The sequence below is a fragment of the Conger conger genome, chromosome 8 (assembly GCF_963514075.1).
Source record: "Conger conger chromosome 8, fConCon1.1, whole genome shotgun sequence".
Taxonomy (NCBI): Eukaryota; Metazoa; Chordata; class Actinopteri; order Anguilliformes; family Congridae; genus Conger; species Conger conger.
The window spans coordinates 6,295,306-6,318,796 of record NC_083767.1 but is presented as its reverse complement, the minus strand read 5'-3'; the positions used below and the strand labels follow the sequence as shown (position 1 = coordinate 6,318,796).

The following is a 23,491-nucleotide window of genomic DNA, read 5'->3' as shown; positions in this document are numbered from 1 at the left end:
TTACGTTTGACATTCTTTCAGCGTGCAAGCAGCCTCGATTAATCAATTGTTATCAGCGGACTATTCCTGCATGTAAAACCTTCACGCCGTCTCTCCCCGGTTTATATAACTGCAACACATTTGTATTAAATGTGTTTTAAAAAATATATTCTTCACGGGAAACTTAAGTTGGCAGAACTGTTTTTTCCCCTGCCGAAGAATAGGCGAACCTGCGTCGTAATGCGCGGTTTGACACCCCCATCTCCTGGGCCACCGTACAGCGGCGAAAATAAATGGAAACGGAGGCTCCCCGTAGGCCTCCCTGTCTCCAGGCAACTTTTCTGTAGTTTTGATGGAGTTCAATCGACTGAGCGCTTTCCACAGAGGAGAAGTTAAGAATGTAAAAAAGAAACCAAAAAAAATACACCCTCTCCTTCCACTGTTGAATAACGCGGTCTAATAAAATACAGATAAGGACACCGAACAGAAGTCTGAGCATACAGCTCCACTGTAGCCGTCATCAACATCAATAAATCTGACAGCCTACTGTTGTGTTGTGCGAGCTCACTTTACTTTGGATGTCGACAACTATGATGTTTTCACTCATTAGGTTAAGCTACAATGCTGTGGTTCAGTTGTGACCAGCTAGCTAAGCTAAAACACAGACTGTGAAGACGCTGCCATCGAACGTGACACGATAGCTACAGTGGAGCTACTGTCATTAATTACAATGGATTCGTTCCTCAGCGCCCAATGGCTGATGGCGATGGCTAACATCGTGAATCCACCTCCGCCATGTTGAGTTCCCTTAACCCTTTAAGGATGCGAGGTCACAAATACAGGATTAGAACATTCTTAACTGAACATTCTAACACTGATGTCACGATCACTACCGGTAATTGAAAGCGATGGCGTTCTAGAACACCGACTTAGAATATTGAGACAAAAGAAAACATTCCAAACCTACTCTTCAGAGGGTTCATTGCTAATTAATCCAAACTGGAGTGGGCTACACTGTCTTTAGCCCCAGTTGACCAGTAAGACACAAGCAATCGCTTTCCAGGTAAATGGCTTTGTTCATTGGCCACGAGATGGAAAACCCAAATGATCCAGACACAAACATGCCTTCGTTACACACTGAATGTTGGTTGTGGTGGTGTAGGTGGATATCACAGCAAAGAGCATTACTGCTGTTATAACATTATTATTACATTATACTACACCTATTACAAGTAGTGAGATCATCGTATACTGTACGTGCATTAACTCCAAACTCCTTCTCTCTCCTGTGATGAATTTTCCTTGTTGGTAGACTTATCTTACTGGCAGCATTTGATCCAATTACATTCCACTAATATCACACACACATACACATACAGACACACACAGACACATACAGACACACACTTACACGCACAAACACACAGACACATACAGACACACACACACATTCGAATTTGTATCCCATCTGGTGGGTATTTCACAGTGAGATTAGAGTTGGCTGGATAACTGCAGATTTCAGATGGTTCCAGGTTCCAAACAATACATGCATGCGTGTGTGTGTGGTACACAAACCACAAATGGATATACTCACATGCATACACACACACAGGTAAAATAACTTGGTGTCACTTGAGTCATAAATATTATCCTTAGCTTTTCTTTGCTAAGTTTATTAAATTAAAAAATCCAATGGCGAGCACTTATTTATATTTGTCAATATTTATGTCCCATCGCTCCAAGTGAGCAGAGGAAATAGCAGAGACAGCGCAGAGTGTGTGTGTGTGTGTGTGTGTGTGTGTGGGAGGGGGGGAGGAGAGGGTGTGTGTGTATGTATGTGTGTGTGGGGGGGGGAGGTGTGTGTGTGTGTGTGTGGGGGAGGGGGGGGAGGAGAGGGTGTGTGTGTATGTATGTGTGTGTGGGGGGGGGTGTGTGTGTGTGTGTGTGTGTGGGAGGGGGGGAGGAGAGGGTGTGTGTGTATGTATGTGTGTGTGGGGGGGGGAGGTGTGTGTGTGTGTGTGTGTGTGTGTGTGGGAGGGGGGGAGGAGAGGGTGTGTGTGTGTGTATGTATGTGTGTGGGGGGGGGGGGAGGTGTGTGTATGTGTGTGTGTGTGGGAGGGGGGGGGAGGAGAGGGTGTGTGTGTATGTATGTGTGTGTGGGGGGGGGAGGTGTGTGTGTGTGTGTGTGTGTGTGGGAGGGGGGAGGAGAGGGTGTGTGTGTATGTATGTGTGTGTGGGGGGGGGGAGGTGTGTGTGTGTGTGGGTGTGGGGGGAGGTGTGTATGGGGGTGTGTGTGTGAGTGTGTGTGTGTGTGTGATGTTACACACAGAGGCTGCAGATATTATATTATTTTTATTTTGCAGGTAAAAGGAGCCGGTCTCCTGGGGCTTCTTCACGCTAAACTCTGATTAGCCGCACTAAACGACTAAACGTACAAGAAAGGGCTGCAATTTGAATAAACTGTACTGTCAGCAAACAGAAATTAATTAATACAGGGAAACATGTCCGCCCCTCAAGCTCCCCTGACGGCTGCTAGCCGGTGGGGGCAATCAGCTGTGATTGGTTAATAAAGTGATGACAGCAGCTGCTAAATACACCAGGCCCCGCCCACTCCTCGGACATGTCACTTCCTGTCGGGAGGATGGAGACTGTAACAGTGCTCAGAGTCAGGAAAAGTACAATACGCTCAATATGTGTCTGTTTTCTAGGCTTTTGAGGAATTAAATGCAAAACGTTTTTTTTTTTTTAATGCAGAAGAGACATCTTGTTTCATGTAAAGATGTTTAAAAAAGAGGTCAATTCTATATTTGTAAAAATGAAAAAAAAAAAGATATATATTTCAACTTTAAAAGCCTGGAAAAGTCATTTGTTGAATTTGAGCATAATTTAATTCAACTTTAAAAGCTTGGGAAGAAGGCAAACTTTAATAATACACTTTATTTAAAGCGCTTTTCAAAACAGCAGACGAGAAAAAAAGTCACATAAAAAAAAAACCGTCTGGTGGGTGACGTTCCGTCTCGAGCCACGGAGACTCGCCTCTTTGAAAGGCCATTTAAAAAGCAGCAGCTGAACTCCGTCTCCTCATTGGCTGAGGCCCGTCGATGATGTCACCAAACCCCCATCTGAGGAATCTCAGCACCGTGTCAGGTGGTGAAGAGCAGGCGGATGTCTGTGAGGAGAGTCATGCGTATTTTAGACACTACAATAAAGAGGCTCGCAAATACAAGCCAACATGCCAAGTTCTCTAGGCTTTGCACATCCTCACTGGTCAAGATTGGTGACGTTATTTTTTTTTTAATGGTTTTTCATTTTTGCCGCAGTCATAACGCGGCCCTCAGCCGTCTGGAGCCCAGAGTGCCGGGGCTAGAAGCCCTCGCCCTGGAGAAGCCCTCGCCCTGGAGAAGCCCTCGCCCTGGAGAAGCCCTAGACCTGGAGAAGCCCTCGCCCTGGAGAAGCCTCCAGCTTCAGTCCCCGCTCTTAATTACAGCGGTTAATTAGTCAATCAGCGTGAATGAACACAGGTAACAGTGTGCTGGAGGTTACAGAGTGGACTATAAACACAGTTATGAACATCAGCACGGCGGTGCGGTACAGTGCTGCAGCTGTACATATTTATCATGGTTATATTAAGAGCAGTCCTCACTGAGATAAAACACAGACACAGCCGGAGGGGGTGCTGGTGTGGAGGGGCCGCCTCCTAAATCAGCCCTTATTAAAGATGGAGGGAGACAGGGGCACCGCAGGCTACAGCTAAATGCGCACGCACACACACACACACACATATACGCAGACGCAGACGCAGTCACACGTACACACACACACACACACACACACACACACACACACACATATATACGCAGACGCAGTCACACGTACACACACACACACACACACACACACACACACACACACACACACACACACACACACACACACACACACACACACACACACACACACACACACACACACACACACACACACACACACACACACACACAGCTCCTCGGAGGCACGTGTGAATAGGAGCAGTGGGTGTTGCTCGGAGCCCCAGGGGGAGCAGGCTGGTCCGATTCTCACACCAGGGATTACAAAACACAAAATGGCCGAAGCTATACTGTAATTCAGTCTCTTATTGTAGCTTTTTGGCCACATTTATTTATTTATGAATGTATTTTCGGCGGATTTGGACGGGGAGAAAGGATTAAAAGACGAGTCAGAAGATGGCGTGGGGCGCAGTGGATCGACCCTGCAGCACTGGACTGGGGTCCCCAGGGGAAAGTCACCGACTCCAGGCCACACACCAGCTCTGAGCCCCGCCAGACTGAACCAGCTGGAGCCCCATCACACTCTCACTACAGCCACTCACCACAGAGCCGCCAGCACTGCACCAGGACAAACAATTAAAAGGAGTAAAATGAGGAAAAGGTAAATGAATCACTATAATCCTGCTGGAAGTTCTGTAATATTCACCTCAATTCCCTTTTAATATACTCTGCATTACATTGATTATTACATAATCACCGGCCATTTCTGAGCTCCAAGCTAGGATTTATGTCTCTATGCGTGTGTGTATGTGTGTGTGAGAAAGTGTGTATGTCTGTGTGTGTGTGTGTGTGCGTGTCTGTGTATGTGTGTAGGTGTGTGTGTGTGTGTGTCTGTGTATGCGTGTGTATGCGTGTGTGTGTGTGTGTGTGTGTGTGTATGTGTGTGTGAGAAAGTGTGTATGTCTGTGTGTGTGTGTGTGTGCGTGTCTGTGTATGTGTGTAGGTGTGTGTGTGTGTGTGTCTGTGTATGCGTGTGTATGCGTGTGTGTGTGTGTGTGTGTGTGTGTGTATGTGTGTGTGTGTATGCGTGTGTGTGTGTGTCTATGTGTGTGTGTGTGTGTGTGCATGTGTGTGTGAGAGAGTGTGTGTATGTCTGTGTCTGTGTCTGCGTGTCTGTGTGTATGTGTGTATGTGTGTATGTGTGTATGTGTGTATGTGTGTATGTGTGTAGGTGTGTCTGTGTGTCTGTGTGTCTGTGTGTCTGTGTGTCTGTGTGTGTGTGTGTGTGTGTGTGTGTGTGTGTATGCACTGTATCAAAAGAAAGCTGTCTTAGGTAAGAACTGTGAAACGGGCTGTAAAATAAAGGATGAGCAGAAATACCAGGCCCATCGGAGAGGAGAGGAGAGGAGAGCGGGTCAGGACACTTTCACTCTTCCCTGGTCACACTCCCTCCATCGCTCCCTCCCTGGCCGCCAGGACGCCGGGGAACGCCCCGGAACGTTCCGCGCTACATCACAGCCCTCGTGCGTTAACTTCACCGAGTGGAGTGTCTAGAGCTGGGTGCGAGTGATGATTTCACACACGGCCGTTTCAGGAGGTGCTCGTGGCGAGCGCACGGCAGAGTGACCCTCTCGGGCTCCTCAGAGAGGCGTCGGCGACACGGCGCTGGAAGCACCACGGCGCTGGAAGCACCACTCTGCACCACTCAAACCCGTCCAAGGCCACGCCACTTAATATTCTCAAGAGTTTCCCAATGGTGCACAAAATATTGAACTGTTAAATTGTACTTATAGACAGGCACAATTAAGTTAATCACCTGTCTGCACTTCAACACACACACACACACACACACACGCACACACGCACACACGCTTTAAACTAAATGCTGTCATTTCAACCGCACTTAGCTCTGTATTGCACTTGTTAGAAACACAGAAACAAAGACCAGAAGCCATTTTGGCTCAATCACAGACCCACTGAAAAATTTTGTTTTGAAGATTAGACTTGTAAACGTATGTAATGTCATTACCGTATAATTATTTACCAAATGCCCTCCCTCACGGGGGCCAACTGCCATCGCCCAGGACTCACCTCCCGGCCCGGGGTGCAGGACGAGGGCAGACTCGTTTCAGGTTTCCGTGCCAACGCCTGCTCCTTAAAATAGTGTCAGATGGAGAGGTGTCCATCTTGATGGAGTAAACCATGCAGTCAAGTACCATTTCTTAAGCCCATAACATCATCAGAATGGTAGCAAGCTATGTTGCATGGATATAGATTAGGAAACATGATTTCACCAACAACTTCAAGACACAATGAATATGAAGGTGTGAACAGGCTCTTAAACAAACAAAAAAGAATGAATAGACAACTGATGTCACAGTAATCCGGTGCCGTCGCCCGATTGGCTGTCGTCGACGCTCAGCGATACAGCCCGTCCTGTTGCCGGTCCTCTGATTTAGAGCAGGGGGGGGTGTGGGGGGATGGGACAGGTGGGGAAATGTAGGGCGGAGAAATTCAGAGCACCGTAAATTAAACCAGCAGGCAGAAACGCATGTGCGTACAGACATCTGCTGAGCTCAGCACTTCCTGCTCAAATTTAAGGATATGGTTTATTCATCAGGGACACTGAGGGGGGGGGGGGGGCAGAAGCATCTGTCATTCACCCCCACCCTCCCCACCATACATCACGCAGGAGACGGGTCTACACCAAGGCCACTGGCCCCACAGGCAGCCGCCATGAAGCTTAAAGTGTACTTCAGATCAAATCCACAATTTCACGCTTAAATACTTGAGAATTTTATTCCCTTCCAAAAAATGTAAGCAAATGAATCTTAAGTAAAAAATTAATTCTTAACCACCGTACCAAAGCGCGTTCCCAATTTTCCGGACAGCATCTCCGCACAGCACACGGCGGTCCTGTTGCGCTTGGCTGAACATCAGCGTTGTCTCCTTATCCAGGGAACTGGCAGAGCAGCTACTATTGAGTAGGCAAGTTGCATACAAGTAGCCCATTTGCCTACTATTGAGTAGGCAAGTTGCATATAAGTCGCATGAAACTTGGAAAAAGAAAAGATGAAAAATAAAGGAGGGTGGAGACCTGGGATCAGGCCTTCCTGCGTTGCCGTGGTTTCGGACAGTGATTGATGGGCTCTGACAGACACAGGTGAGGGTGACCTACCTGAAAGACCGCCGGCAGGCTGAAGTGTCAGTCACACGGTGGGGTTGGCGGGGTGGGCGCGAGGGTCCAGACAGCCGCGCCGATCTGCTAACGCTTAAACGGGTCAGCGCCTCCCGGCTCTTAGGACCCGTGTCTCTCAGCCGCACCTGCGGCACGGTGCGGTGAGGCCGGACCAAAACACAACCTGTGAGAGAGTACTGAACAAACACTGCCCTGTACCTGCACAGACACTGAACAAACTCTGCCCTGTACCTGCACAGAAAACACTGAACAAACCCTGCCCTGTACCTGCACAGAAAACACTGAACTGCCCTGTACACAGAAAACTCAGCCAATTCCAATTCAGTTAAACTTATCAACTGTATATCAGGGACATTAGTCAAGTTATTAATGAATTTCCGATTCACTGCCTGCATTTAAATGGAGTCGATTCCAACCTCCCTCTATACCTGCAGCATTTCAGGGTTTCTTTGAAGATACAATGCTTAGTCTTAGGAAGAAAGCTAAAACAGGGAATCCATCTTAGTCAATCCATCAAGTGTGTCACTCTTAGCACTTACCTCTAGGTATTGTATGGACCCCCGTTTCGCTGGATACCACTGTACACTAGGCCCAAGTACAGACTGGACATAAAACCAAATATGGCCAAAGAAACTGGATATTGGACAGGACATCCAGTGGCTTGGGAGAGCAGAAGGAGCAACACGTTGCATGCTAGCACAGCAGTATGCTAGCGCTCTTTAGTCGGTCCTGACTGCAGGCCACACAGAGGCCATCGGAGGTGTTGGGTGTGTAGCCTCTGCAGCCAACTTCAGCACAAAGGTACTGCAGTATCCTACTCAGTGCACAAACCCAAAGCTTGCATTAAATGTTGAACAAAAAATGGAAGCAAATGTTTTTTTTATATAATCAGGGCTGTAGAAGTGAGGAAAGTAATGTGACTGAAAGAGAAATTTAAGATGCAGGAAATTAAGTGTAAAATGTATATACTCTGTATGCGGTACAAGGTTCAAGGTCATTCCTGCACCAGGACATTAACAAGATTCAAAAGACTGCTGTAACTCTACTTCAGTAGGGTCGGTGTAACTTTCCAAAGTTGCGTTGATCTGGAAGGCGACAAGCCAGATTGTTCACTTGTGCCTTGCAGTCTAAACACAGACAACCAAAACGCCATGACCTACTGGTGCTCTCACTTCCGAGGCGTTTCTTGTTCGCGTGAAAAGACGACGAAGCACAAAACGCCATTTTTTTTTCCCTTCAAGTTGTTTATTGATGTACTGAACATGAAAAAGTATCCAAACACAAAGAAAAGAACATGTACATCCTTTTAAATACTCAACAAAAAAAGATATATTCCATCCCAACAGCTGAGAACTGAATCATACTGTACATACATAAACTCCAAATAAATATCCAACCTTACATTTAGAGTCTCCGTGGCGGGCGGCGGAGCGGAAGGCCAGCGTTCCGTGCCGCGACGTCAACGCTTCCAGAACGTTCCGGGCATGCGCCCTTTTCCGTACTCCCATTCCGGCCGAGCGTTCCCGGCCTTGGAGCCGGACCGCCGTCGGCGGGCACGGAAAACCCGCCATTCCGCATCGGCACGCACACCGCGGTTTAACCTAATACTCAAATTTTAAACTTCTACGGTTTAAAAAAATAATAACACAAAAGAAAAAAGGAAAAAAGCAGTTGCAAAGATAAATATATAATGCATAGCACACTGCTCGTCATTAGGGGAAGCATGAGTATTGGTTTTGTTTATACAAAGCAGGATGTAGGTACAGTATTCAGTGCATCTAGGCTAGCTCAGCCTTCGTTTGTCCCATAAGATACGCGAGATGGTTTCGCTCGAAACGCCATTTCGATATGCTCGCAAAAAACTGCTTCATTTCTCCCCCACCCATTGTGAATTAAGCAATATACACCTTTTACATTTTTAAGACAGGTTATATGCATTACGTTTCCGTATGAAAAATGTAAGCAAATTGTTCAAAACTGTGGTTTATATCCATTCTTTACCACATAAGTATATATTTGTATAATATTTATATAAAACAAAACAAAAACCAAAAAAAGAGTCTAGTTTCTTCAATAGCAGAAGCAAGACTATCTACATACCAAACGATCAACAAATCCAATACACTAATGCCAGTCCATGGGACAACAACTCAAGTATTTCAACTGAATGTAAACAACTTTCAGAATAAAACAGAAAAACAATATAAGGCAATATATATAGATATATAGATCTCCAAAAATGATATTTTACATTTAAAAAACAAAAAAAACAAATCAAAAAGGTAAAACAAATCAAAAAAAGAAAACCACTTTGCAATTAAGTCCAAAAAAAAAAAGAAAATAAAGAGCCGAAAGCGTATACTCAACTTAAAAAACGAGGACTTATTTACATAGCTCCGAGCTCGGGAGTAAGTCCCACCCCGAGGTCAGTCCATCCCCGATGTTTCCCTCCGTCCTCCCCCCACTGCTGCTTCGGTAGGCCTGTTCTTTTCTTTTATACAAAGCAGGTAAAACCCTTTTTTTCATTAGTTTAATATAAGGACAAAACAATTTTAATATAGCAAGTACATCACAAAACACCATGAGCTTTGTCTGAAGGGAATCCGCAAGGAAGAACTGATTTTATTCTGCCCGTTTAACCTTTAACCTTTTTTTTTCTTTGTCCCCCTCCCCCCCCCGTCCCGCCCCCACCCCACTTTATAATTTGCATGCACTTTTGCAGAACTGACCTTTGTATATACTCTCTTTTTTTTTCTTCCAAAAATCATAGCCGAGTGTGATCAGGGTCACAAGCGCTAACTGGGGAGACTGTGTGGACGAACTCCCCGCGGTGATTTACCTACCCGATCCCCACGCCGCCCGTGATTCTAGAATCTTAAAGTAATACAAAGATCTCAAAAGGTTATCTCCTCTACGTCATAAATCTCTCCGGAAATTTCAACCACTGCAAACCTCCTGGTAAAGTTCAAAAGCTCACGAGGTGTCATATGAAGATATTTCTCAAAGTATCCAAGTCAAAATATTTGTTCCAGGTCCAGTAAAAAGTTTCTCCAAATTTTTTTTTCTTTTTATAAAAATAGACGCTTTTTAAACCCACATCAAAGAGGTTCTTAGCTCTTTGGCAAGGTACTGCTTTAAGAAAAGTTAGTTTTTCCCAGTAATTGTACAATAAGCAACATTATGCAGCCAACCAATAACCCAACTGATAATACAACACCAAAATGTTACAAAATTAACCAAAATGTAAACAAGAGCTTCAATACAAAATAAATACTATGTTAATCACTTAAGAAGCAAAATGCACTCGAGGCAAATCAAGACACTGAGAAAAATGACAAAAGAAAATCACCACACAAAGGCGTACGAGACTTATGCTTTCAAAGGCAACAAAACATAAAACCTTATCTTTAACATTTTAAAAGGTCCTCCTTTAAAGATGGCAATAGAACTCAACATTGCAGGTAAAAAGAAAACCTGCAGCATTTCCTCTATTCAAACATAAAATATATTAAGAAGTTTTTTTCAAAGACTAGCAATAAAAAAACAAAAAACAAACAAAAACAAAATCACATTGTTGGACGCTAAATATTAATTCTGATTTCCCTTCGTAACACTGATTTACAAAGACTTTTTTTCATATTTTTTTTTACTAATGTATAAAGTTTTACGTCAAGTGTTGATTGTTTTTTTTCTGCGTTTTTTCGTTTTTTTTTTCAGTAGAATAGCGTATAAAGGATCTGAGAGGAGACGTTAGGCTTTGTGCGTTTTGTTGGTTTTGAAGGAGACCTGCAGCACGCGGTCGCCCAGGCGGTAGCCGTTCAGGCTGGCGATGGCCATGGCGGCCTCGTCGTAGTTTGTCATGGTGACGAAGCCGAAGCCCTTGCACTTGTTGGTGTTGAAGTCGCGGATCACCTTGACGTTGGTGACGGCGCCGAACGGGCCGAACATCTGCCACAGGATGCTCTCGTCCGCGTCGGGCGCCAGGTTGTACACGAAGATGCACCAGCCGGTGCCCGCGTGCCCCGGGATGTTGATGCCCGCCAGGCTGGTCACGCCGTCGATCGCCATCGGAGAGAACCTGCTGGGGTGGGGCGGAGAGCCGGGTCAGCGCACGCGAAGACGCACCGCAGACGCGCAGACGTGCAGACACGCGCTCACATCACGCGCTCACACACGTACCATGGCATGCATATTCATCGCACGCATACTGGCACACACGTCATACCTGGGGGCACACACACACTTGTATGTAACACGGTTAAACTTTACAGTCCAAGCCTGAGGCTAAAAACACCTGATGCAATCTAATGAAGCAGGATCGCAGAGTTAGCTGGATAACTGCGGAACATTCCCCCACCCACCCGCAGCGATTGTAATGGGCAACAGATAAAGATGGGAATTCTGTTAGTCTAACATTAGTTAGTCTAACAGTATAAACATTCAATAAATTGGCTGCACAATTCAAAAATAATTATTCTATGAAAATTACCGCACCTCATCTGCGGAAAGTGAGCTTTCGCCCGACACATAAAAACATGGGGGGGCAGACAGAGAGCTTTACTGCTCTGAAGAGTCACTCATCCCCTCTACAGTGTGAGAGGGGTAGAGAACACTCGACTCTGCTGCAGTGCGTACCGATACCTTTACTAGTGTCCCGCTGAACTCCGCTCAACATCAAAACTCTACCCCCGTCTGCGTCCTCACCCACCCCCTCCCCCATCACACCCCTGTGCGGCTCCAGAACCAGCTCAGGACGGCAGTAATGGGTCACACTGGAGCAGGAGCGGACGGGGCTCATTTTGGCCCGTCTCTCACCACGGCTTAAACACCAATCAGCCGAGTGGGCCGCTGGGTCCGGGCCCAGGGTCCACACTAACGGGTCAGGCAGGTGGAGTCGGGTCACAGGGTCCACACTAACGGGTCAGTCAGGTGGAGTCGGGTCACAGGGTCCACGCTAACGGATCAGTCAGGTGGAGTCGGGTCACAGGGTCCACACTAACGGGTCAGTCAGGTGGAGTCGGGTCACAGGGTCCACACTAACGGGTCAGTCAGGTGGAGTCGGGTCACAGGGTCCACACTAACGGGTCAGTCAGGTGGAGTCGGGTCACAGGGTCCACACTAACGGGTCAGGCAGGTGGAGTCGGGTCACAGGGTCCACACTAACGGGTCAGGCAGGTGGAGTCGGGTCACAGGGTCCACACTAACGGGTCAGTCAGGTGGATTCGGGGCACAGGGTCCACACTAACGGGTCAGTCAGGTGGAGTCGGGTCACAGGGTCCACACTAACGGGTCAGTCAGGTGGAGTCGGGTCACAGGGTCCACACTAACGGGTCAGGCAGGTGGAGTCGGGTCACAGGGTCCACACTAACGGGTCAGTCAGGTGAAATGTCCCCACTTGCCCGGCCATCTCAGGTATAAACAGTCAGGAACTGACAGCAGTCCCACACACTTCGTGAAATCATTTTACAGAACCTTTTTCCAGGACTTGCATAAATAGCCCAGAGCCAGGGTGAGGTGGACAATGTACAATCACAGTAACCTGTGTGAACTCAGCAACATACAAAAATATGAAAAAAGGGAAATGGGAAGAAATTGCAATCTCAGCTTTAGAAATACTGCTTAATAGTCGAGGGCACAATTTTCCTGAAACTCACAATTATTTCCATGACATTTTGTCAATTTTCCAGGAGTATTTCAGTGACTGGAAAACTCGTCTTTAAATTCCCAGGTTTTCCAGAACAAGCGGGAATTCTTGATTGCGCTATCGGAGAAAAGCTTGACGGAGCATTCAGGAGTTTGGGAAAGCACTGGAACGGTGAGCCGACACCAGCCACCAGTCATCCTTAAACTTGTTAAAACTCCTCCTAACAGCAGGAGGGGAGGTGAATTAAGGACTCCCTCTCTACCCCACGCTCTCCCCCTCCCCCCCGAATCCGCACGCTAACAGGATCTCAGGCTGGTAAAGAGCTGTGAGGGAATAATGACTCACCTGAGAGCTCCACACCTGAGTTTGAGTCACCTCACCCTGCTCAACTCTGGTCCTCATCCGACAGACATTTACCACACCCTGATACCACAGTGGTCCTCATCCGACAGACATTTACCACGCCCTGTTCCCACGGTGGTGCACAGTGCCAGAAAAACAAGCTCCGAAATGACAGCGGAACTGAATGAGAACAGGTCAACCGCCAACCGATCAAACAAAATGGCCACAGGCAAGGAGTGCAACTGAATGATAACAGGTTAACTGTCAAACAACCCAACAAAATAGATCGTATGGATAGCATTTATACAGCGCTTTTCTAGACACCACTTACGATGGTTGAGGCTAGTTTCCCCCTCATCACTAAGTGTGCAGCACCCACCTGGGTGAGGCACGGCTGCCGTTTTGCACCAGAACACCCAGCACACACCAGCTGAAGTGGAGAGGGAGAGAGCAATGCTTCTGCAGATTGAATCAGGGGACAATTAGGTGGCAGGGTGAAAGAGCCAGGTTGGGATTTTAGCCAGGAGGACAAATGGCAGGACAAAATGGCCGCAGGCACGGGATGCAAATAAAGGGCAGTTAAACGGCGGAGCCATTTTAAATGAGGGGCACTGTCGACGCTCTGACAGCAGGATGAGAATACAGAGGCAGGTTTAAAAAGAGCTAAATATACACAGCGCTGGAGAGAGTGCTGTGAGGGGAGCCTGGCGCCCGGATCCTGCCCCAGCGCTTACAGAAATAACACGGCCCATCGCTGCAGGTAGGCTGCAGGTAGGCTGCAGGTAGACTCTGGCTCCGGAGACTCGGATCGCTGGCTGGCTGTCGACCAGGCGTGGGCCGGAGTCTTCTCCATCCCCGCGCTCTCCTCCGTGCTGACTGGCCCAATTAACCAGGAGAGCGGTGACAATCCTCCCAAGAAAGCCCGGCCGTAAACGGCTGCCAATTTCACGCCAACATAAACTTTTCTGTCAAAAAGTAAAAACGCCCCGACGCCCCCCCCCCCACCCCCACCCCCGTCAGGGAATCTCAGAGAATTCCAGCACTCATGGTCTATCCAGGACTTATTACGGAATATTTTACGGGACTCTGGAATAAAAATAAATAAAAATAAAAAATCAGCCAAGGAAGGCATATTAAGCCAGTCTAGCTGCTTGTGTGAGAGTTCACAGTGCGAATTTACACAGCCACAGCCTTGAACAACACTGCTAATGTGAGTCCCCAAACATGGCCATGCTCTTTCTGCCTTCAACCGCAGAAAGATCAGAAACATGCGATTAGAATGTTCTCCACTGATGATTCTAATGCTGATGTCACAATCACCACTGTGACTGAAAGCAACAAAGTTCTAGAACACTGGAAGACAAGTCCAGCTAGAACACAAGGGGGAAATAATACCCCTTTTACCCCTTGAGGAGTAGGTTAAGTTCTCACATTGAGCTCAGTAGCAGTTCAGTTGACCAGTCAGCATAGCCAGAGAGCAGCAGGTACAGGAGCGTGCCACTTCACATGCTCAACACTAACTTATGAAGGAGACCAGGCAGTGCAGCTGACAACAGTAATTCTGACTAAAAAGGGGTTTTCATTCAGGGAGATGCGCTTGACTAAAGGAAGTGTAATTAGAAATGTCTGAAGTGAGACTGGACCCGTTTTTGTGTTGAAACCATCCATGTCGAACACATTTTAAAGCCTCTGTACGGTCAAAGAAAGACCCGTTAGAATGACCGATGACAGAAGGAAAGCCAGCCATCAAGCCGGCCAATCAAAACAATCAACTCATATCAGACCCCGACCAGCCTCTAACCATGGGTCACCACTACCTGCACGTGTGTGTGTGTGTGTGTGTGTGTGTGTGTGTGTGTGTGTGTGTGTACGCCCAAACACTGGTGGACAGATGGGCCTTGAAAGAAATGCGCTGCGTATAAAAACAAATTTAAAAAGTCAAGCGTTTGAGGAGCTGAATCAGGCACCCGTACACGTACAGCACATGCACCTCCATGTGAAACCTCTAGTAACTCCCCCGGGCCAGCATGGCAGGGAAGGTCACACACCTCACACACCGCAGGTGAATCCTGAAGGGCTGAGGGCCCACTTAGCCAGCGTAGCACCCACTCCAGACAAGCACATGCCTGATTATACCCTTCACTTCTGCAGATTAACAGGTACAGTACGCAGCGTGCACTCTGAGGAAAATGTCCTACTGCCGATACAACGAAAAAACGCATGAAGATTAGAGCACATTATAGTATTATATCAGCCAAGTGCCAAAACATACATGCACAGCGGGTAAATGCAGGCTGAACTGAACATTCCACTGCTGGAATTAACAACAATTAACAACATCTCTGTTGCAAATTGAAAGCAGCGGAGTTTAGAACAGATTTTGAATTACATATGTTTAAAAAAAAATAACCAAAGGGTTAATGCACAGTACAGAAGAACGGCAAATAATTCACACGGTGCTGCACGACAGGTACAAAATCCCATCTCATGGCTTTTTGCTCAGAAAATACAAGCCAACTACGTACAAGGAAGGAGTGGAATTAGCAGACTACCTCTCGACACCAAGCGCATTAGCATTAGCGCGCGATACGGACATCAAAGTACCGCCCGCTTTCCTCCGCCTGCATCGCCACCTTTGAAATCCCAAAATACCATCTGCCTCCCCAATTAAACGCACCTGCCTTACGCGGGTATACTTAAAATTATCATTACATAATCCAGCGACTCTTTCAAGTGTCACACTTCAAACAATACCAAATAGTGATGATGCCAACCGTAGGATTTCACAGAGCGCTTTATCTCAAACAGTTACTGCGTTACCGTCCCATTAAACCTTCCCAGACGAGCGCTAGCTTACCGCCTAAACTCTGGGCTATTTATTCCATCAGACGCGTTTCTGAATATTGAGCGGGGACGCACGATTAAAAACAGAAACAGTCTGCATTTATGAAGACGCTGAAGAAATGTTTATACGCACTGGCTGACACCCAAAATGGGGTCAAAGTGAATGAAAATGGTGAACATTGTGCATAATAAGACTAGCAATCGCAATCGGAGGCAGGTTTTTAAGCTCGATTCATGGCTAGAATGCCACGTGCCCTACAATACAGCAGTTTATTGTTCTGACGCGAGTGTATATCATTCCATCGCGTTGCGCTGTAAAAACAGTCTTAGACACAATCCATTTTCAGATTAATCAAATAGGCCCTAGTCTTTATCTTTGTTGTACTCTAAGCACTTGAAACTCTACTTCCCTCGAGGGTCTTTCAGCGCACTTGTCCCTGGTTATGGGTATGCGTTTTGCTGTACGTCGCTCTGGATAAGAGCGTCTGCCAAATGCCTATACTGTAATGTAATGGGTATACACCCCCCCCCCCACCTAAGAATCTTATGGCTGCATTATTTGAATTGCCAATTATACACGTCTCCCATACCGGAGTACCAGGCAGTTTTGTATAGGCAGCACTTAATCACAGCTCTATCAGCTAATGAGCGTGTTAATAATTGATGAGGTATCCATGTTCGCTTAAGAGGCTGCCTTTTAAGCGCCATCAAAATTTCAGGCGCCATCTTCACTCGTGAATTCACCGGTGTAACTTCGCCTGCAGAACTCCATTAAAACCAGATGTGAACAGGCACCTGCCGAAGTCGACCTCTGAAAGACGAATTAAGCAGCAGTTTGCCAACATCCAGGCGACTCTGGTTAGGACACACCTGACGTGTCCGCTCTCCTGATTACAGTCTTTACCAGGCAGATGTCAGAGTCAGACGCTGAGCTCCGTGCTGAATTAGCATTCAGCGCTGGAGTTTATTCTGATCCAATCCCACCCCGTCTCGGTGCCCCTTCCCAACTCCGTACCATCCTCACAAGCTTTTTACAATTTCCTCAAAACTATTCATTATTATTTCTAACTAGGCACACCTCCTACTCGCCTTCCCGTCAAGTTCTAATCAAACAGATGAAGAAGACTGTTAAAACATTGCGTTTAAAGACTTGCATCAAACACTGTTATTTCTGTTTTGATCTTGAATAAGCTACCTGATTTGGCCACAGGCATGTTTCTGCAGAAGTCCAGTCTAATTGCACCAGCGCAGATAAGACTGACAATTTGGTATTTAAAAGGAACAAACGCAAGCTTTAAAATGGCTTGTGTGGGGAAAAACAGACCCCAAACTTTAAAATGAGGATTTGAGAATTACTTCACACACATTACGGAAAATCACCAACTGCTGATGCCAACCTGGAATCCATCTAGCTCCACTGAATTCCTGCTGGCGACATTTATGGGTAAAATACATATTTAATGTGTACCAAGGTAACGTTGTGACCTAAAATATGAAACTATTAGAAATACTTTGGCATCAGTTGGGTTGCATTTTGAGCTTCTAAAAGCTGCAGCGTGAATTATGCACATTCGCATAAGACTGCACACACAGCACAAAACTCTCAAAGTGTACCTGCCTGAGTTACACCCCGGTTTCAGTCTCACAGAAAATTAGAGAAAACTGTGCCAGCAAAATGGCGGAAACAGTGAAATAAAAAAAAAAGCGCGCACACACACACACACACACACACACATCCAAACTTCTCCCAAACTGCACAGAAACTCTTACATTAGTAATGAATAATTACCTCTTGACTCCATACGCCATGTTTAAGAGATTATCCAACCTGAAGGGACATAAAACACAAGCAGTGCATTAGCAGAAAACACCGGCATCAGACTGCAGATATGAAGGCATTACAAAACCACTCCAATGCGCCGCTTGGGGGTTAAAGTAAACTGCTGGACTTCCAGAAAATTCCTGAAACACTTCCATACTTTCCTTTTCATAGCCTGCCGTGAAAGGGGGAATCTGACCAGCAGCTAATAACAATTTGAGAGAAAATAAAACTTTCAATTACCATAATGAAGTGCATTGAATTTGCTTTGATCAAACCCTGCAAAAAAACAGCCTGCAGGAAATCGAAACTTTGTTTAATTATTCAATATTTTGTATATTGGAGCGCGTGTTCTTTCATCGCAAGGGACAAAAAAAAAGAAAATAAAAAACTTTTAAAAAAAGGCGAAACGATGCGGATAAAAGGTTCTTCATGGCACGATGATTTCAGCGAGCGCTTGGCTGCCCCCTTTTCACAAAACAGTTTCTCCCTTATGTTTTAATTTGCAAATAAGCCGGAGGAAGCAAATCCAAAACATAAGGCACGGGCAAAGAGACACACACACACACACACACACACACACACACACACACACACACACACACACACACACACACACACACACACACACACACACACACACACACACACACACACACACACACACACACACACACACACAGTGGCAGAAATGACATCGCCTGCCACAGTAACAGTCGCACACAGCCGGCGCGGTAAAGGAGCTGTCCGTAAACTTGGAGCAGCAGTCCCGCGCACACGGCTCGGGTTCAGCCCGCTGACTCGGCACTTCCTGCTCTGACAGCGCGCTGTCAACACGGCCATTAGAGACGCGGCACTCCTCCTCCACTCCGACGCCCAGCCGCACGGTTCCTAACTGCCGGCTGAGTTTAAACCCGTCAGAGCGGCTCGTCATAGGCCCCACTGTGAGCGGAGGCGCGCGGTAAGAGTTTCACACCCCCGCCCGGTCTCCAGGAGAAGGGCGTTTTTACCTGAAGCGCTGGGCTTGCTGGGCCAGGGGTCCAGGGTACCTCCGGTTGGGGGACTGGTAGAGCTGGGAGAGGAGCGCCTGGCTGGTCTTCTGGCTGGGGTTGTTGGCGAACTTCACCGTGATGGGCTCGGTGGCGCCGGGGGGCTTCTGCCCGTTCAGGCCCTTGATGGCCTCCTCCGCCTCGATCCGCCGGTCGAACCGGATGAACCCCACCCCCCGGGACACGCCTGAGAGGAGAGACCACGGCAGAGTATGAACCCCACCCCCCGGGACACGCCTGAGAGGAGAGACCACGGCAGAGTATGAACCCCACCCCCCGGGACACGCCTGAGAGGAGAGACCACGGCAGAGTATGAACCCCACCCCCCGGGACACGCCTGAGAGGAGAGACCACGGCAGAGTATGAACCCCACCCCCCGGGACACGCCTGAGAGGAGAGACCACGGCAGAGTATGAACCCCACCCCTCGGGACACGCCTGAGAGGAGAGACCACGGCAGAGTTCACATACGCCGTTAACCCATTATGGACCAAGGCTCCCTATAGAAAACCCCATAGAAAGCCCCATAGAAAGCCCTATAGAAAGCCCTGGGGATCACAATGCAGTTCGACCGCCATGTGTTTTGAAAAACAGTCATACGATCATATGGTCACAGATGTGACGCAAACACAAGTGAATCTTTGGGAGTCTGACACACGTCAAATGAGGAGGGCGAAGAATGTGTGCCACTGCGTGAAAGGATATCGTTGAACAGCACACAACGGGAATTCTGAGGTTCAGTACAAGAGGACCAAATGTACGATTTCAAATTAGCGAAATAACCACAGCCTAATCAAACTATGAAGTACTTATTTTTATTAAGCTAGCCAGAAACTAATGCCCAGGGAATTCTCATTAGCTGAACTTTAATCATAAAATAACCAGGACTTATATTTTTGTTTTTATTGTAATTAACAGCAATTATTTTTAAAATAATTTGAAATCGCATAATTCATTTTTATAATGGCATGGTTAAGCATTTAATAACCGAATGCTTACATTCCAAAGTTTAACCGGCTTTCCGTTTATTATTGCCATTTAATAAGGAGCACAGGAACTCATCGTTTATTAGCATTTCATACGAAGCACAGGAACTCAATTCTCTCACGGCAGCAGGGAAATGATAAAATAACAATAATTTGAAAAACATTATAAAAGCTGCAAACGCACGGCATGACCGGCACTGACCCCTAAACCGCAGTGTGGGGGGAAAGGCCGCGTTGCAGCCCCCGTGGCTGGATTGGCCCCCGCGGAGGGCTCACCTGTGACCTGGTCCACCAGGATGCGGGAGGTGATGATGCGTCCGTACTGGGAGAACAGCTGCTCCAGCTCCTTCTGCGTCATGGTCTTGGGCAGGCCGCTCACGTACAGGTTGGCGTCTCTGATGGAGGCCGAGCTGGGCCGGGCGTAGGACACCTGGAGCCCGACCAAGCAGAGGGGCAGGGGTTAAAGGTCAACCTCCCCGCACGCACGCGGGATGGATAAAATGTCACTCCTGACCCCTGGCGAGAGTGCGGAGGGGGGTTTTGCATTTTAAAAGCCGGACGCTAAAAGGCCCCTGAAACACACAACGCAACACGGGCCGGTTCAAACACTAGTCGTGTCTGAGGATTAAACGCTGCAGGAGCCTCCCCAGGGCCAGGGAGGCCTGGGAACGGGACGGGCAGTTTGGGCCAGAGTGGCGCTGACGGTTATTAAACACAGAGGTGTGTTCAGCCGCTTCAGCTGCTGAACCGTCATACGGAAACCAGGGAAAACCAACGGGATGGGGGGGGGGAGAAGTGTGAATCCCATTCCCGTCCGCATCCGCAACATTCCCAATTACACACGCGAGATCACACCTTACGCTGCTGACGCACGGGAATAACGCGAGTGCCCCCAGGAACCGGTCCTCCAAAAATACCACTCCCCAGAGAGCGACAGAGCCATTAGTGAAGAGGGCGCAGCTGAAATGAAACGGCGTTTCTACACCGAGGAGCTGGGGAGCGTACATGGCCTCGGGACTGGAGACCGTACCTCCTCCTCCTCCTCCTCCTCCTCCTCCCTCTCCTCCTCCTCCCTCTCCTCCCTCTCCTCCTCCCTCTCCTCCCTCTCCTCCTCCCTCTCCTCCTCCTCCCTCCGTGTTGGGGCAGAGCCCTGACAGAGGCTGAGGCGATGCAGAGGTATTTAATTACGCTGTCAGGCCTGCTAAACGCCTCTCCTCCACCACCTCGCCCCGTGGATGGCATCAATAAAACTCACTCGCTTTAATTAAATCTCCAAATAGGCTCCCTCTTGGTGCTCCCAGATCAATAGACCCACCCTCCCACCACCCCACCACCCCAAGACCCCTCTCCCACCCCCCGGATCTCACCCCCCATGTCCCCCCCCGTCCCCCCTCACAAGCCCAGGCCTAGGGGAACAGCCAAGGTGAAACACTCACACCCCCCCCCCCCCCTCACCTTCACACTCCATTTGATGATAATACTTGCAAAGTGTATTCCGCATCTCGCCCAGGTTATTTACGCCTGTGACAGGGCGGCTGGGGAATATCTCAGGACGGGGATGTAAAATTGCCCCTTTGTTCTAGTTTTTCTTTTCGTCTTAGTTTTTTTTTTTTTTTTTTAAGACTCTACATTGAAAAGGCAGTTTTTTTCTTTTTTTGGGGATTTAGTACATGAATGGCAAGTCTCTTATCCCCGATTCCAATTTCAGAGAACTTCTTAAAACTCAACAGGCTTAACATAAATTAAAAAAAGTATAGGAGAGGGAACAAGGAACAAGTCAACCCACTTCTGGGGGAGGCTTGAAGAACTGGGAGACCAGGTTCTTCCCTTGCCTTGGAAAAAAAAGCAGAGACAAAATAACCCAGAGACTAAAGTGCGTTAAAGCAGGATACTGTGTTTTTATCAGACAGAAAAAAAAGCCCCAAACCCATATAAATGCAAATATATATTTAAAAAATTACAACAGGCAATGACCCAGACTTGGTGTCTGACATTTGTGTGGTTTATTGACGCTAATATTTACACAGCCATTGGTAGCTTTGCGAAGTTCAAATAGAAAGCTCTTTGATCAAATCTAGGGGGGTCAAACCACATCAGAACACCTCGTAACTCTCCAGTTATCATTAATTTTTACATCATACGGGGCAGCTCTCAGACCGTAAACAAACAGCACCCATTCCATTTAGGCCTGCACTGCCAGATCTGAACACACTCAGGCTGAGTACTTAATGCATGAGTATAAAAATCAGCGCTACTCAATCTAGGGTTAACGCAAAACCTGCATTAAGTGTGGGACACATGGACTTCATTAACCCCGGCACTAACGCAGCTCTTCAAACTCGGTCCATGGTCAGCGGCGCTGAAGGCAAATAAAACCCATTTCAGCACATGAGTAAATTTCACTTCACCACTGGAGGAAGCCACTGCCACTATACTGATACGGACGAGTCGAAGCACACCTGAGTTCAGTCCCACTGCCGGGCGAGGCTCTGAATCAAAGACCTACTCGCTGTGGCACAAATACAAACCTCAAGCCAGGGGGGGCCAATCTGATGCCAACAGGGCCGGCGTGGGTGCAGGTTTTTGTTTCATCCCAGCATCAAAACACAACATCACTCTACTTATAGAGGTCTTGACTGAAGTCCATTAGAGAATTGAATCCGGTGTCGTCGTGCTGTGCCAAGACAAAAAGCCGCCCCCACCCTGGCCCTTTTTCGGATAAGACCATACACCCCGGCTCCAGACAAAAGACCAGGGAGAAAAAGCATGGGGGGGCAGATCCACGATTCGTGCAGCCCGCTCTCCGACACGGAGGGAGGAGGAGGACGGGGAAGGCCTGGCTCTCGCAGGCCCGGAGGGAGGGAGCAAGTGCTTACCTTGATGGTTTTGGTCTGGAGCCTGAGGCCGTTTAGCGTGTTGATGGCTTTTTCTGCGTCTTTCGGATCCACGTAGTTGACGAATCCGTAGCCTAGGCTCTGTCCTGCAGGCAAACACAACACACGCCGTTAAACACCGTCCCCTTCGGGACCCTGTCCCCCCCCCCTCCACAGTACAAGCCCTGCCCAGAGAGCACAGCCACACCCTTAACCCTTAAAATAGGGGCGCACCTCTATATGCTGGATTTTGGTTCTGACCACTCTATAAACTACACTGGTTGACTTCTGTACTGGATCAGTAAAATCTACTAATAAGCAGCCTGTGACTGTGGCTGGTGCTTATACACATATCAGATTTAGACACGATTGAGCCAATTAAATAATTAAGAGCAGAAGTTGCCACAAAATCCTGAAACAGATCGGCCCTTGCTGTGCACCCCCTGCCTGAGAAGAATTCAGCAATCAACTCCATCTATATTAGTGGAACTGACTGCCATCTGCTCACACTCCAAAAAGCCGTCTGTGGAGGCTATAATTTAAAAAGCCACATCTCGTTTAAAAAACACTGGTTCTGTAAACAACCACAACGTGAACATTCATGAAATGGGCACCGGGACATTGGCCTGTAAATGTTAAGCATGCTTTGAAAGAACTGAAAAAGTTTTTCTGTTTGGTTGCGCGCTGTAAAATTGGCTCCTACTCTTCAGTTGTAGGAGGTTAGGGTAGGGTTAGAGTAGAGCCCCAGCATTGCTTAACCCAGAGACCTCTTTCTTTAAGCAAACAAACCAGACCACGCACAACCAAAAAAGAAACCACAAGCTGTTCATTGCAAGTCAAAGAAACACTACAGTATTTAGTATCAGATGACACCCGTTTTCACGGCCCACAGAAGAAGGACTCTTGTAGGACCTCCATTCAGCAGATGGTCTGATGCAGAGCACCTGACTCACGCAGAAACACACAGGTCTGCCTGAGGAACAGAGCCTG

General features: G+C 47.6%; 1 protein-coding gene across 3 annotated transcripts in view; it reads right to left on the bottom strand.

Annotated features, from left to right (window-relative positions):
• Positions 1-9,655: 9,655 nt before the first annotated feature.
• The window catches only part of LOC133134935 (ELAV-like protein 2), a 53,524-nt gene continuing 39,688 nt past the window's right edge, over positions 9,656-23,491 (bottom strand). For all 3 annotated transcript variants that reach the window (XM_061251552.1, XM_061251553.1, XM_061251551.1), the window contains 5 exons: positions 22,505-22,608; positions 19,905-20,058; positions 18,605-18,830; positions 17,565-17,603; positions 9,656-11,026 (listed from right to left, as the gene is read on the bottom strand). In XM_061251552.1, coding sequence (XP_061107536.1) covers positions 10,696-11,026; positions 17,565-17,603; positions 18,605-18,830; positions 19,905-20,058; positions 22,505-22,608 — 854 coding nt within the window. In that variant the 3' untranslated portion in view covers positions 9,656-10,695. The remainder of the gene's footprint in view (positions 11,027-17,564; positions 17,604-18,604; positions 18,831-19,904; positions 20,059-22,504; positions 22,609-23,491) is intronic.